The sequence below is a fragment of the Nematolebias whitei genome, chromosome 9 (assembly GCF_014905685.2).
Source record: "Nematolebias whitei isolate Nwh7 chromosome 9, NemWhi1, whole genome shotgun sequence".
NCBI classification, from domain to species: domain Eukaryota; kingdom Metazoa; phylum Chordata; class Actinopteri; order Cyprinodontiformes; family Rivulidae; genus Nematolebias; species Nematolebias whitei.
Genome location: NC_056506.1, coordinates 42,887,327 through 42,901,931, shown reverse-complemented (window position 1 = coordinate 42,901,931; position 14,605 = coordinate 42,887,327). Strand labels below are relative to the sequence as shown.

General features: G+C 40.4%; 1 protein-coding gene across 1 annotated transcript in view; it reads right to left on the bottom strand.

Annotated features, from left to right (window-relative positions):
* The window catches only part of LOC119414282 (receptor-type tyrosine-protein phosphatase mu), a 203,234-nt gene that overhangs the window by 45,658 nt on the left and 142,971 nt on the right, over positions 1 to 14,605 (bottom strand). Inside the window, exons 18-23 of the mRNA XM_037681376.1 lie at positions 14,281 to 14,361; positions 13,598 to 13,624; positions 10,495 to 10,688; positions 8,275 to 8,283; positions 3,825 to 3,912; positions 2,938 to 3,014 (exon numbers count right to left, since the gene is read on the bottom strand). Coding sequence (XP_037537304.1) covers positions 2,938 to 3,014; positions 3,825 to 3,912; positions 8,275 to 8,283; positions 10,495 to 10,688; positions 13,598 to 13,624; positions 14,281 to 14,361 — 476 coding nt within the window. The remainder of the gene's footprint in view (positions 1 to 2,937; positions 3,015 to 3,824; positions 3,913 to 8,274; positions 8,284 to 10,494; positions 10,689 to 13,597; positions 13,625 to 14,280; positions 14,362 to 14,605) is intronic.

Genomic DNA, 14,605 nt, shown 5'->3' with positions numbered 1-14,605 from the left:
ATGCACTGCGGTTTCCTCAGGGGTTCTCAAAATAATCATTGGATTTATTACAGCTTTCATTTCAATTAACCTTTTATTTAAGACAAACATTTCTTCTGGAGTTATAACTAAAGAGATCCTGAGTACCAGTGGCAGCACCTGTACCACAATTTGAAAACCATTGAAGTATTCCAAGTATTTCTAAATCTTCAATTTAATTAAGTTTATTTATAAAGTTCCAAGTCACAACAGAAGTCGTCTCAGGGCACTGAACAGAAACATTCATATATAAAAATAATAATTTAACATTATTTATCTGAGGAGCAGACTGCTTTGAATTCAACTTCATCGCAGACTCTCATCTTGAGCGAGCATGAAGGCGACAGTGGAAAAGAAAAACTCCTTCATGATGAAGAAACCTTTAGCAGAACCAGGCTCAGGACAAGCGTCTATCTGCTTTGACCAGCTGGATTTGAAAGGAACAGATACACAATGGCAGGTCAAGAATCACATGTTAAGATAGAAATAATATAAAATGAAAACTATTTAAATGTAACATTTCATTTAAGGGAATGCGGTCATTTTGTCCTCTAGTAGTCTAAGCCTATAGCAGCATAATAAGCCAACCCTAACCATAGGATGTGTCAAAAAGGAAAGTCTTAAGTGTCAGCCTCATGGACAGAAACTGGAAATTGGTTCCACAAGAAAGGAGCCTGATACCACAAGTAAGCCTACAGTGTGAGAGCAAAGTGCTCTGTTAGGAAAATATGGAACAATAAGATGAGATGGAGCTAGGTTGTTGAGCGCTTTGTAGGTTAGAATGATATAAGCAAGTTGTATTAAAGTTATCATGTCTAGAAAAATGTTGGAAATTGAAGCCAGGAGGACCCGATTTATGGGAGCCTGATTAAGACCAGAGGCTGCAAACTAGAGGTGAGAGGGGCTTTAGGATCCCCTTGCTCCCCCACATCCACATTCACAACATTACAGGGCCTTTCATTTAAACACAAAATAACTAATTACAGTCGGATGATTAGTTTTGGTAAAATTCAAACAAAACCAACACTTTGGGTTTCATTCCTCAAGTCAGAGAGAATGCAGAACAGTAATGACAAAAAACTTTTGGGGATGCATTCAGAGAACAGATTGCAGTGAAGAGTTTGACAATGCTGATTAAAAAAAAAAAAGGCAATGAATATATTATCCTGCAAAGAAAAGGAAATGTAAACGAGCAGGAACATTTAGGGGACATGGTTCTGAGCACCTGAGTGACAAGATTCTGGTGAACAACTTCCAACACTGAGTAGAGCAACCCTGCAAGCCTCTACGTGCGCACACACACATACACACACAAGTCTACAAGCAACAGACCATTACACTGTTTCACCGCGTCCTAAATGTTTATGAAAATGCTGAATCAACTGCAGAGAAGAGAAATGCGCCCGCTCCGCTCCCTCGTACACGACTCCAAATAATCAGAAGTATAATAGAGCACAAAAACAAACGCTGTGGGAAGTGTTCTACACGTAACGGTTTATTGGCAGAACAAGCTTTTAGATGAGTTAAAAAGCTTTCTGAAGAGCAAAAACATCATTACCCATCTGCTTGAGTTTCTACTAAGTACTTTTCCAACGACGCTGGCGTAGCGGCAGAAATCCTTTTCAATCAGGAGCCTCTTTATTATGCGTATATTCTTATCTTCTAATGGGACTCTCTACTGTGCGTCTTCTCCGCAGCATAATGGGCCATAAACTAAAGTAAATAATTTAAGCCTGCTGCTTTTGCTGCGGCACACCTTGCATTATGAATTTATGTTTAAGGGAGTAACAAGAGATTACAAATCACCGCATTACAGGACGGGATGGAAAAGAGAAGACGGGAGACAGACTGAAGTTCTCTCCTGAGCGGATAACCACTTAGAGATTTGGACTATTACACACGGAGCGGAAGCATCTGCTTAAGGAGGCCAGTGAGCTGCTGTGATTGGTCACATCCTGCAACTAACGCTGCTTTTAACAGCAAATTAGGTCAGATCAGGAGGTTGGCTAATGTGTGGGCTAAGTGAGTAAGATTTTCCTGCCTCGTGCTACTTTTTACTAACTTTTACTTACATGTAAAGGCATCCCAAGTCATTACAGTGCTTGTAAGATTTGTACTTTAAGTACTTATCCAATTTTATTTTTACATATGTGTTTTCAGATGGAAGCAAAGTTGAAAACTGTAATCTCAGTTAAGCCTGTCGCCATAAACAATAATCAATTAATTGCATGATAAATGAAAATTATCGACCTCATTTTCATTCATCGGCTTTATTGTTTCTTCATGTCTCTCTTTCTACTGGAGACACTGGATGACAAAAAGCTCAACTCCGGTGCTCTTCCGGTGAAGAGACAGCCCATGTCACATCAAGGGGCCTCCCTCCCATTTTCTTAAAGAGACACGTTGCTCGCTCCCTCACTATCCATCCTTCGGTTCAAACAGTCTTATACTGCCATCCAGTGGTCCAAAAAAGGTACTACACTCAAAACAAATTAACATTTCTTCTTAAATTTGACAATAATTACTAATTATTGTCAAAATTCAAACAATATTATCATTTATCGCAATAATTTCTGAGACAATTAATCACCCAGCAAAACTTGTGATCGTGACAGGCCTAAACTCAGTTCCCCTGTGAGCTGCTTTGTCTTTTCTCTGCTGCAGCGCTGCCAGCCTCGGATCTTTATGCTTCTTAATGTATCCAATAAGCAGAGGGATACAGCTGGCCTCTAAAGTTGAATAGAAAGACAACTGGTATGTGTGTATGACTACTTGTGTGTGTGCATGTGATGGACAGGCAGCTGGAGCTGCGCTGCCTCCCAGGCCCTTCGGAGATGGAGGCACCAGCGCCCTCTCCCTCCCCGAGAGGAAGCGTAGTGACCTTTTGCGGTGGTGGCGCTGGCTGGTGTGTGTACTTACATCAACGTAATTTGCATTAATGTAATCGGAGCTCTGTTCCCCCTCCAGGGTCTGCAGCCTGACACGGGAGTGATCATCTGGAAGAGAGGCAGAGAGGAAGAAACCAGTGTTGAATTAATCATATTAACGAGGCCAAATAAAGGGAGGAGACGGAGAGACAAACGGGGAAGAAAGTTTTGGGGGAGAAATTAAAAAAGTGGGATGGAGGTGGAAAAGCAGCGGCAGACGTGCGTCTTGGAGAGGCATGAATCAAAGTGGGGTAGCGGGGATGAAACATCACTTTACACAGTCAGGCAGGTGTGACGCAAGAAAGAAACGTTGAATTTAAGTTCTTAATAATCGTGACGTGTCTGTTAGCACCTAATTCAAGATGGCTACCACAGCTAATCAACATTTCAAGCTCAAAAATGGATGTAGCAGTCAGGTTGACATATTTAGAGCTAATATTTAGTGTGGTAATAACATCACATACTTTGAGTGCTAACAGATCTTTGTGCAAAACTGTGACGTGGAAGGCGGCGATATGAAGCTTTTTGCTTCTAAACAAAAATCATACGAGCTCTAACTTTAACCTCCTAACAAATGTATACAAATGCTGGAAAACAACAGAGAATAAATTCAGATCTCCTAACATTGCTAAAGCTGACATCCCGTCCTGCGTGGCCTATTTCTCCTAACTGAAAAGGCAGCATGAATATAAAAGCAGAAAGGAAAGGTCAAAGCTGCGCTCGTTGGCTGATAATAAAACTCTATTTGAGCAGCTTAGAGTCATCCAGTCACAAGCCTGGCCAATAAATCAGCCCAAAGCACGGGAATGGCACACACAAAAAAATAATAAAATAAATAAAAAGTCACGAGCAGAGAAAGAAGAGGTGCTTTGTACACACATGCAATAATATTCCCATATCGGTTCTTCATGCGGTTCTCATCCTTTTTGGCTGAGTCCCAAGGGGCAGATTGTCCTTCAAAAAAGCTCTGCAAAGGGAGAAAACAGAGAACAGAAAGCGGGAGATGAAATATTGAGTCATGTGTAAGCACTCTAAATGATAACCAGGGTAGAAGAACGCACTTTTCCTCTTTCAGTTCAGCAGAATAAAAAAAAACATTCACATCATAATCAGACATGAAACGCAGCAAGAGAGGGGGATCCCAGGGAGTAGAGTCAAAAAATGAGCGCCATTAGGGCAGGGGCACCGCACTCAAACCTCTCCCCCAGGGCTGCTCCCCCCTCCTGGGCTGACCTGTCTGCCTCCCTCTTCTGAAGGACTCAATCAGCTCGTTGGGGGGGAGAGTTGGGAAAAAAAGCGCGCTCATCGTCTGCAGATCAAAACTGCTCCGCTCAGATTACTCTCATGAAATATTTATCATGTCTCGCGGGGAAGATTCCTATTCTGATGGCACACCAGGCACAATTAGACCAAATTATGAAAATACATCCTCGATGCCGGTCCGCCGCGGCCCAGCAGGGCCGGGAAAGGTTGGCTCCAAGCAGACTGGGCTGGACAAAATAAAATGTTAATCTGCCTTTTGGATCGTAAGATAACGCACGTGTGAAAAGTCAGCTAATAACTTACAGCGCTTCTGCAAAAAATACACTAAAATAAAACAAAACGTGCACGAGAGGTTAAGGAGGGAAGAGTTGCTTTTTAGCGTTTGGAGCTAGATTCAATCATCACTCATCCGGGACGTGATGCTTCCATTCATCTAAGTGCTGTGGCAGGCAGCAGGCTGTTTGTCTAACATAAAAAGCCCCTCAGACACCACACAAGGACATATAGTTCTGTATGTAGTCCGAGAGATTAGTGACTTCACCAAGAAACGGCTTTAAAATGCTAAAAATACGTCCCATCCTTCCAGGGATGATGGACGCGTGTCTCCGAGATGGATTAGTCAGGCCTCTCCTCTCGTGTCTACGTCGCTCCAAAGCATAAAGGTCTTAAATCACAGATTCCAGGACAAAGATAAAAGACAAATCTGATTTTATTTTAAACAAACGACCTCCTGTTTCAATTCAGATGGAGTCCAAAAACGGTAAAAATATATATATATGTGGAAATGATCATCTCAAGCAGGAGGCGAAACACAACAGCGCTTGAGCCATGAAACTATTTAGTGGATGTTTTTGTGCTTCACTGCATCTGCAGGTAGGTTTTTTGTTTATTATCCTCAGATTATTCCCTCTGGCAGAGATCCAACTTAGTATGATTTTAATTACAGCGTGACTCCTGCTCTGCAGTCCCAGAGCAGTTTGTTTCTTGAGCAGTTTCTTTGTATCCAACTGTAAACGAAAGGCAAAATGCTCTCTCTGCATACAGTCGCTGTGGGGAAACCTCCACACAGCAGGGGCTTGACATACGGTGCACACGATGGGAAAAAGAAGCAAAAGATGAAAAAACACTGGATGCTAACACCGAAGCAGAGCGGTTTGTAATTAATCACTGAGCGAGAAAAGACTCGTTCAAATGAACTTCATTTGTTTGTTCCGATTTGTGGGGAAAGTGCTTCACGATTCTGCACACTTCTGCTCTGACACAAGCTGAAAACAAGTGCAGGACAATGGCAACATGGCGGCTTTGATGCAGCTGCTTACTCAAAGCGCGCTATGGGGTGCCATTTGTAAAGTTACACAGTCAAAAATTAACAGCTACATTTTGATTTATTTAGCTTTTCATAAGAAAATAATATATATTTTCCAAGGTCATATTTTCACCATGTAATTCATACATTTATAAATGTCATAGTTCCAAATTAAATATTTAATTTACAAGCTAAATATTTAGTTTACAAACTAAATATTTAACTTGCAAGCTAAATATTTAGTTAGCAAGCCATAAAGTAAATGTTTATGTCCAACCTAATTGTTTATTTACAAACTAAATATTTATCTTGCATGTTAAATATTTAGTTAGCTACTTAAATATTTATTTTGGAAATAAATATTTAGGTCTGAGCTATATATTTAGTTAGCAAATAAAATATTTATTTTGAAAATTAAATGTTTAGTTAGGAAAATAAACATTTGGGTCCGAGCTAAATATTTAGTTAGCAAATTAAATATTTATTTTAGAAATTAAATGTTTAGCTTGGAAATTTTTTTTAGATCTAAACTAAATATTTAGTTAGCAAATTAATTATTCAGTTTAGGAATTAAATGTTTAGCTTAGAAATTATGAGTTTAGTTTGGAAATTAAATATTTAGCTTGGACAATAAATATTTAGTTAGGAAATTACATGTTTAGTTTTGAAAATAAATATTTAGATTGAACATTAAATATTTAATTTATACTTAAACATTTAGTTCACCAACTAAATATTTAACTTGCAAGTTAAATGTTTAGTTTGTAAATTAAACATTTATCTTGGACATAAACGTTTAGTTTGTAAACTAAATATTTAGTGTGGAACTAAATATTTAGCTTGCTAATGTAATATTTAACTTACAAGTTAATATTTAGTTTGTAAACTAAATATGTAGCTTGTAAATTAAATATTTAGTTTGGAACTTTGACATTTATAAATGTATGAATAACATGGTGAAAATACGAGTTTGAAAAAAAACCTTTTTTTCTTATGAAAGGCTAAATAAACTAAAATATTGCTGTTAATTTTTGACAGTGTAATTTTACAAATGGCTCTCCAATGTGCAGGACTGTTTTAACATGCACAGTTTTTTTCACACGTTGCAAAAGCTTCACAGTATTTCCACAAACTGTCCAGCTTTTGCAAATGTGGTTTTGTAAAGAGCTTTACAGTGTCCTCCTATTGCGTTCTACCGTTCCAGTCATGAAATCTGCTCTCAGGGAATAATCGTTCAATACAACTGATTAACATCTGAAGCAAACTTATTTTAAACAAAAGCCGCCACAGCCCTCCGACTTCATAAAACACAAAATTCAGTCAGTTTTACAGATACTGTAAAATGTTGACTCATTTACAACGCTTACTGTAAGTGCAACTTATTGCATTTTTTTTTTTTGCCTAAAACTTTAGCAGTTTAACTTTACCTGTTGGCCTCAAACTTGTTTGTTTGTTAGCAAAATATTGGAAAAAAACACCTGAATGTAGGGATGCACAATATTATTGGCATGGTATCGGTATCAGCCAATATTAGCGATAAAGTTAAATATCGGACATTGGCCATTCCATCAAAATAACTCACCGATATAAAAGGAACTGTTTATATATATAATATTTATATAGTGTTACATCATTTTCAGACCCCTTTTTGGCATCTGCATTTGGTAGTATGCCAAACTTGCAAAGACCATGCAGAATAATGTAGTATTTTAATTCCACAGCAGAGAAAGCTATGTAGTCTCTGTAAGTAGGTTTAGGGAAAAAAATATCAGTATTGGTATCAGTTATCAGCCAAACAAGTTTTAACATGTCCAATATCGGCCAAAAATCCAATATTGTGCATCCTTATCTAAATGGATTTTGATGAAACTTTCAGGAAAAACTCTTTGGATCTAGGAACCATCCCAGTTCAAGCTGATTGCCACCATTGCTGCGATTCGTTCAATCTTTACAAATATGGAGCAGATCTTTGTTGCGGTGGTCGCTGAGAGTCAGTTTTAACACATACACTAAGCATGACGCTTTGTGACATCACATTTTTCCAAACAACACTATTTTCAAGGTTTACTCAAAAAGGCTACAACTGTCAGATGAGGCTAAAGCTGATGGATGAAAGGCGGTGGGCGACATGCAAGTCTTCAGCGAAGGATTGGCTCTAAATTATGTTTATGATTTTAAATGTTCCAATGACACTGTCAAAACATGACCGGAATAAGTAAAAAGCAACATATGACACTGTTAAACTCTTTAATTACACTTTAATTAGAGCTGCACAATATATGAAAAATTGATTCTCATTGCATCATCAATGGTCACAACATGAACACTGTAATGATTTGCAATATTTTGCATCAAGAAGCTGCACATAAAGGATTTACTGGGCAACCAAATGGACCCTAATGTCTTAAATATGAAAGATGATAATGTCCAAAATGCTGAAAGCAACATGGAATGGGTTCTGGATATAACAATGAACAAAAATTGGTTTTATTACTACAATTTACATCACCGCAATAGTCAACAATAATTATCATAATTGCATGTTTTCCTAATATTGTGCAGCCCTACATTTACATCTGTTGGTAAATGCCCTTTTCAAAAAAAGTCATAATATTTACTTGGGACCTTAAAAAATGTCCACAATCACTACGGATCTGTCAGGTTTACTCCTTTTATCCCTGTCTAGAACATTAATTGAAAAATAGATAAAAAAAAAAAAAAAAAAGCAAAACTCACAAGTAACCAAAAGTATCGTCTTACCTCGTTTATCTGATCCAAAGTTAACGTACAGAATAACAAGAAGCATGGGTCAAAGAGAGATATAGTACAATGTAAGTCAACAGGTTTAGAGATGCGCTAGGCTCCAATCTCATTATGAAAAATGGAAACGGTTAAAAAGGGCATTAACCTTAGGAGATACAGGAGACAGCAGTGGAACAACATACAAATGGATTTCTCTATAAGTGAGAATGTGCTCCGTCACACCCTTTAAGCACCCTGAGGCTTTAGTTTTTCTAACATCCCTTTAATTGTCACTTCTGCATCCATGCAGTAGTTGGCTAAACTCAAAACCCTTTTATCCAAAATGTATTAGGTCTGCAGGGCAGCTCAAAGGACTCTGCCCACTCTGTGATTTGATGCTGCATGTTTTATTTCCTTCCACAGCTACGAGGAGGGAATTATTGACAGGTCTCCACATATGGCAGCAGCAGGTACGGTGGGAGACGAGGAGAGGGAAAGAAAGCTGAGCAAGGAACATGGGAGGTGCGATTAAGAAAATCACAAAAATATAATGAATAAGCAGAAAATGTGAACAAATAAAAGGGACGAGAGTAAAAAAAAAAAAAACTTAACAGGAGAGAATCAGGAGTTGGAAAGGCAACAATGAGTACCGTATTTTTCGCCGTATAGGTCACTTTTTTTTTTTGCATAAATTTGCAAGTCCTGCAACTTATACACCGAAGTGACTAATATACGTTTTTTCCCCCCCATATTTAAAACCCAATTTTTGTTCTGACAATTTTCATTCATTCTGACATGGAAAATATTGAACACTACCATTTTCAGCCGCTACAGGGCCCTCGACTAATAAGGCAAGCCAAGTGTCTCATTATTAGATAAAAGTGGCTATTAATGAGACATTTGGCTTGCCATAGCAGCCATCTTTGTCTCGCTCAGGAACTCCTGAACAAACAAATCAGCTGCATGTCGCCGCGCCGCCCAGGCACAATGCAATTGATTTGACCATTAAAGTGTATTTATTAGGAAAAGTTCAACTGAGACACACCTTTACTATAATGTTGAGCAAACAAGTAATTGTTTTTAGGTGGTTGTCTTGTTAAATTTTGAAGAAATGCACCGCAAGTCCTTTCTCTGCGCTGCAGCAGCTGCGAATCGATTTTTGAAATGCAGCTGATTTGACCATTAAGGTGCATTTATTAAGGAAAAGTTAGACTTAAACACACCTTTGCTATAATGTCGAGCAAACAAATAATTGTTTTTAGGTGTTAATCTTGTTAAATTCTTGTTAAAGTCCTCCCGTGCACGCTCCCATGGTTACCATTTGGCAACCAATAGATTTTTGGCACAACACCGGCCCACATTTCCAGGTTGACAGCGGTGATGCATAATAGATGCGACTTATACGGCAAAGCGATTAAAAAAAAGAAAAGTTTTTTCTACTTTATTAAACATTTTTGGACTGATGCGGCTTATACGGCGGTGCGACGTGTACGGCGACAAGTACGGTATAAAGAAAATGGGCACAGAAATGGATCAAAAGACCATCTTGAGGTCAGATTGATGCAGATGAGATGGTGAGGATGAATGATTAAAAAAAGTTCAACCTGAAGATGATCTGTTACAACATCAGGGAGGGAGGTGGGCGACCGAGGGATGCTGAGGAGGATGGAGAGCAGCCAAACCTCTGCCAGCTTCCTGCACTAATGAGGGAAAACAAGACTGATGCTCTTCTGGGGCAAAATCCTTTGTTTTGGTGTCAGATTACAGGTGCTGTTGTGAGGGGAGCAGTTGGCTGCCATCGGTGGGCTCTAATCGTACAGGACATAAGCTTACACACCATTCCTCACACTGTTTTTTTAAATTTTGTATTTAGGGGGAGCGTTTTGGTTTTTCACATTGGCCTACAGGCGAGCCACCACGGAGAATGTGAAGAACAGCACGACACATAAAGACACTGAAAACGAGAAGAAAGAGATAAACTAATGTGAACTCGCTGAGACAGGGCACATTAACAATTTATCATAAAAGTGAATCTAGGAAGCAACAAACCGGTTCTGCTCTGTGGTGCAAAACAAAAAGTGACAGACAGGAAAGCGACAAGACTGGAGGCTGTGACGCACATAAACTTGCATCGAGCTGACAAACGTTTCCTTTTAAGAGCCGGCGTGGGGATGCGACAGGTCTGCGGCCTGGCTTCACGTGTCCCCGCCGCCTCCGCGGAGGAGGGTGGCGTCCTACCTCGTACTCCTCCTTGAAGCCGTAGCCCTCGGCGCACTTCATCTGGGTGATGTGCTGGAGGAGGTCGGCCACGCGGATCGCTGGGTGCAGCTGGCCCGTCTGGTACGGCACGTCCACGGGCTCCCGCTTCCTCAGCGAGTGAGTGTGCGACTGCACCAGGCTGCTCGTGTCACTGCTCATGTTCTGGCTCTCATCTGTGGAGGGGGACACAAAAACAGGCCGGACGCTTGAGGACAGGGAACTCTGATTTAAACAGCAGGTCCAGCAGGGTGACATAAGGCTTGACACAGCAAATGACAAAAAGTTTTTTTTACAACTTTTACCATCATATAAAGTTGATATGATTAGTTTATCTCTTCAATATTCTCATAGAACAGATGGCACATTATCCCATTTACTGCTAAGCATTATGTCACCTCCCTCCAGATTGATAAACAACTCTCAGCTAGTAATCTGTTTGTTATGGATGATCACAACAACACAACATCATTGAGTAATAGGATGAGTCATGTGGTGGGAAGGTTCACGTCCATCTGTCTCAGTGTGGCTGGAAAATACTGAACGCTATAGCTGGTTTAAAGGGATAGTCCAACCATCTTTGGGGCGATGTTCTGTCTAATTAATACCTTATGAGCCGTGACGTCAGTCACAGAGCACAGTTTTAACATCCAGGCTAGCAGCTGTTAGCCTAGCCAGGCGGATATTTTTGCCTCATTTCCCATCACTTCATGCTCTGAGGCTGATATCATGACCATTAAGGCACTAATTATTAATAACTACTTAGAACATCACTTCAAAGGTCACTGGATTATTCCTTTAAGTAGCATGCTTATATTACAAGCATTTATTATGACACCTGTCGAGAAAAAAAAAGGTGTATATGTCCGTCAGCTGTGAGAAACTGCAGAGATCAATCGTTAGAGGAGTGCTCATAAAGATGCTGTAAAACAACAGGTTGGCTGTGTTTGCTGCGAGGACAGTATGTTGGTTTGGGCTGCAGCTCATGTAGCGTTCCAGCTCTTTCATACAGTAATCCAGTCAGTGGCAGACATGAGGCACAGATGCTTTGGGGGAGCCAGCGGACGATGGAGGGTGTCCAGAAACATGGAGGAGGATGTGAGGTGGGGGGAGAGGTGGGGGGTGCAGTGGGGCCACAAGTGAGCATGTTGCAGCAGGCGCCATCAAAAGCATCACAGAGACACAGCGTAGATTTAGCCCCGCCCACCCATATTTCCCCCTTTATTCATGTAAAAATTACAAGATAAATCATAATAATAACATCAAAACAGAGGAAGAACCTGGGAGGGTGGGAGAAGAGATGGGAGGAGAATGCATGGGGTGATGCCGACATGGGGCGCTGTGTGCACTTTGACCATGCTAAGCTAATGGTGGTGAGATGCTAACATGTCCACTGGTCATGCAATGGATGTGAGAACGTCAGAAGCGGCCAGCGCTGGCTCGCTTTCTGAGTGAAACATCGCCTCCTTCCCCAAACCCAGGGGCCACTTGGGAAAACTTACCATTAATGGGCACTTTTTAGATAGCAGATACATAAGAGGTTACGTATGTAAAGAAAGAGAGAGAGAGAGAGGAGAAGAGACAGGAGAGAGGGGATAAGCAACAATACAGCATGAGAACCTGTTACAGTCGTTTTAGAGCTACGCTACAGGGCAAGATCACATGCCTGCTTAGTTCAAAAAGCCTCATTGGGGCGGGGGGGATGCTGAGTGGATGGATGGGGCAATTTAAACAGTGCAAGACAAAAAATGTTAAAGAAATAAAAACAAAACAAGAAAGTCATGGAGTTTTTGGGGAGAAAATAATAATGGAAAGCTGAATATTTTAACAAGCTACTTTTTGTTTTTGTTTTTGGAGGATTCTGACTTTTTCCTCCCGTAATTGCTCTAATTAAATTTTGCATGTGCTTGTGGAAACACCTGCTTTCACAAGGAACGTGAGATTAATCAATCCCGAACGCTCTAATCTGTTTTGATTGTTAACCTCGACTGATGAGAAAATGCCATGACTGAAAGCGCGCAACCTTTTCTGGACGCTTTAATTTGACGCTAATCGCCTCGTGCTTCATTAAACGTGGAACTAACATCAGCAGCTGTCACGGGAGAAGTGATGAAATGCGCTGCTGTAAGTTGCATTGGTGCAAAAAAACAAAAACGATAACTAAACTTCTGACATTTGTAGTAAAGCTGAAGAGTCGCTTGTTGCCTCTTTCTTTCGTGGCCTTGAGTGTTTAATTATTACGGCTCCTAGTGCCCCACTTGGAAGCAGCATTCTGCGCTCGGCTGGTAGAGAATAAAAGCATCTGCTCGCCTGAGAAGCTGCACTTTTCTGGATATGCAACAAAGGACAGTAATAATTAACAGAAGAACAAAATGCTTTTCGTGATTCTATTTTATCGCTGAACAAGATGTACGAACTGGCAAAAAAAAAAACCAAAACCAGAAACAAGTAGGTCAGTAGCGTTTTGCCAAAGGCGGCGGGGAGAGCAACATTAAAAAGAATAATAGAAAAGGTTGTTGTTTTGGAAGGAGGGAGGGGAGTTAAACGTGTAGTGAGGAGAGTGGAGGGGGAGGAGGAAGGGGAGGGCAGCGCTGCTAAGGCTAAACTTTAGCTGTTCGGAGCTTGTGTTTTATTTTCAGCAAAGAGTCTTTTTGCTTTTACTCGTACACAGTTCGTGCCAGTGCTGCTGCTGTGGTTGCCCACTCGTTGCCCCCTCCCTTAGACACTCCCCCCAACATCCAGTCCACATGTCCGTCCATGCTTATGAGAGGTCAAACACGTTAAGTGACGTCACACGCACGACACGCAATGCGGATGGGATGGAGTGAAGCCAGCCTCGGCACGGGAGACAGACAGAGCTCTCCTCGATTGGTCGAGGAGTGGGGGTGGGGGTGGGGGGTGGGGGGGAGAGAGGAGGAAGCAGCAGGCAGGTATGAAGGTGAGGAAGCCATCTTTAATTAATAACCTAAAGAAAAAGTCATTTACTTAAAATAAAATGTTTTTTGGAGCTTCAAGACACTGGATAAGTAAAATGCAACTTTTGTTCTTTACAGCGTCAAAACGGAGAACAATGAAAGTGTCTCACCTAAGATGGCAGTCGGCACAAAGGGATCTGCTCAAACGCCAGAAAAAGTGCAGAAGTTGGAAGAGGAAAGAGTCAGCAAAAGACAAAAAACAACATCGACAAAAAAGAAAGGACACTTTGTTTTTCTCGGTTTCTTGCCAAACAAAACACCAAGAAACGGTTCATAACATCTGGAAAAGCTAATTATACAGTAAGTTTAGCCGATTATAAATCTCGCTGCCCTTTACTCCGCCTAATCAATGGGCTGTGAAGTAATTACACAAGACACACAATTATGGATATTATTTAAAGCCATAACTGAACAACTCAAATCCGTCATTGTGAAGTGCCATAAAACAAGAAATGTAGCGGAGGGGTTAAAGCCACCCTGGGTTAATTTATCTGTTTTCTCAATTGTGAAATAATTTTCAAAGTTTTAAAACTTGTCAAATATATCGAGCCCAGTTGTGTCTCGCATTACAGTATTGCTTTATAAATTAAATTAGTAATGTAAAACTCGTTAAAACTTGTTGAAAACAAACAAACACAAAAGACAAAACAACAATGGCTCTTAATCTGTTGTGACACTAATTTTCCCACTTTTCTTAATAGCTGAATTTGTCAACGCAGCCGTTCAGACCGCGAGAGAAACGCGGTGTTTTCTGCAAGCAAGAACGAGAAAGCAAGAAGGAGATGGTGTTTACCTGGGTAGTAGGAGTTGGTGGGGATGGATGAGGTCAGAGTGTTGCCTTTTGGCAGCGTGAAGGAGGAGGGTGATGATCCAACTGCAGATTGAAAAAAAAAGCATTAACAACGTAAATTTGAACAACTTAGGATGCAACCACGATGTAAAAATACACCTCTTGCTTTTCAGACTCATATACAGTAGTTTCTCGTTAATCACGGTGGATCCGTATCCTGAAGCCCTGCGATAAGTGAAAAAACGTGAAGTAGGAATAGTACTTTGTAGTACAAGTAGTAAGTAGTAGTTTATTTTAGTATATATATACACATATATATATATATATA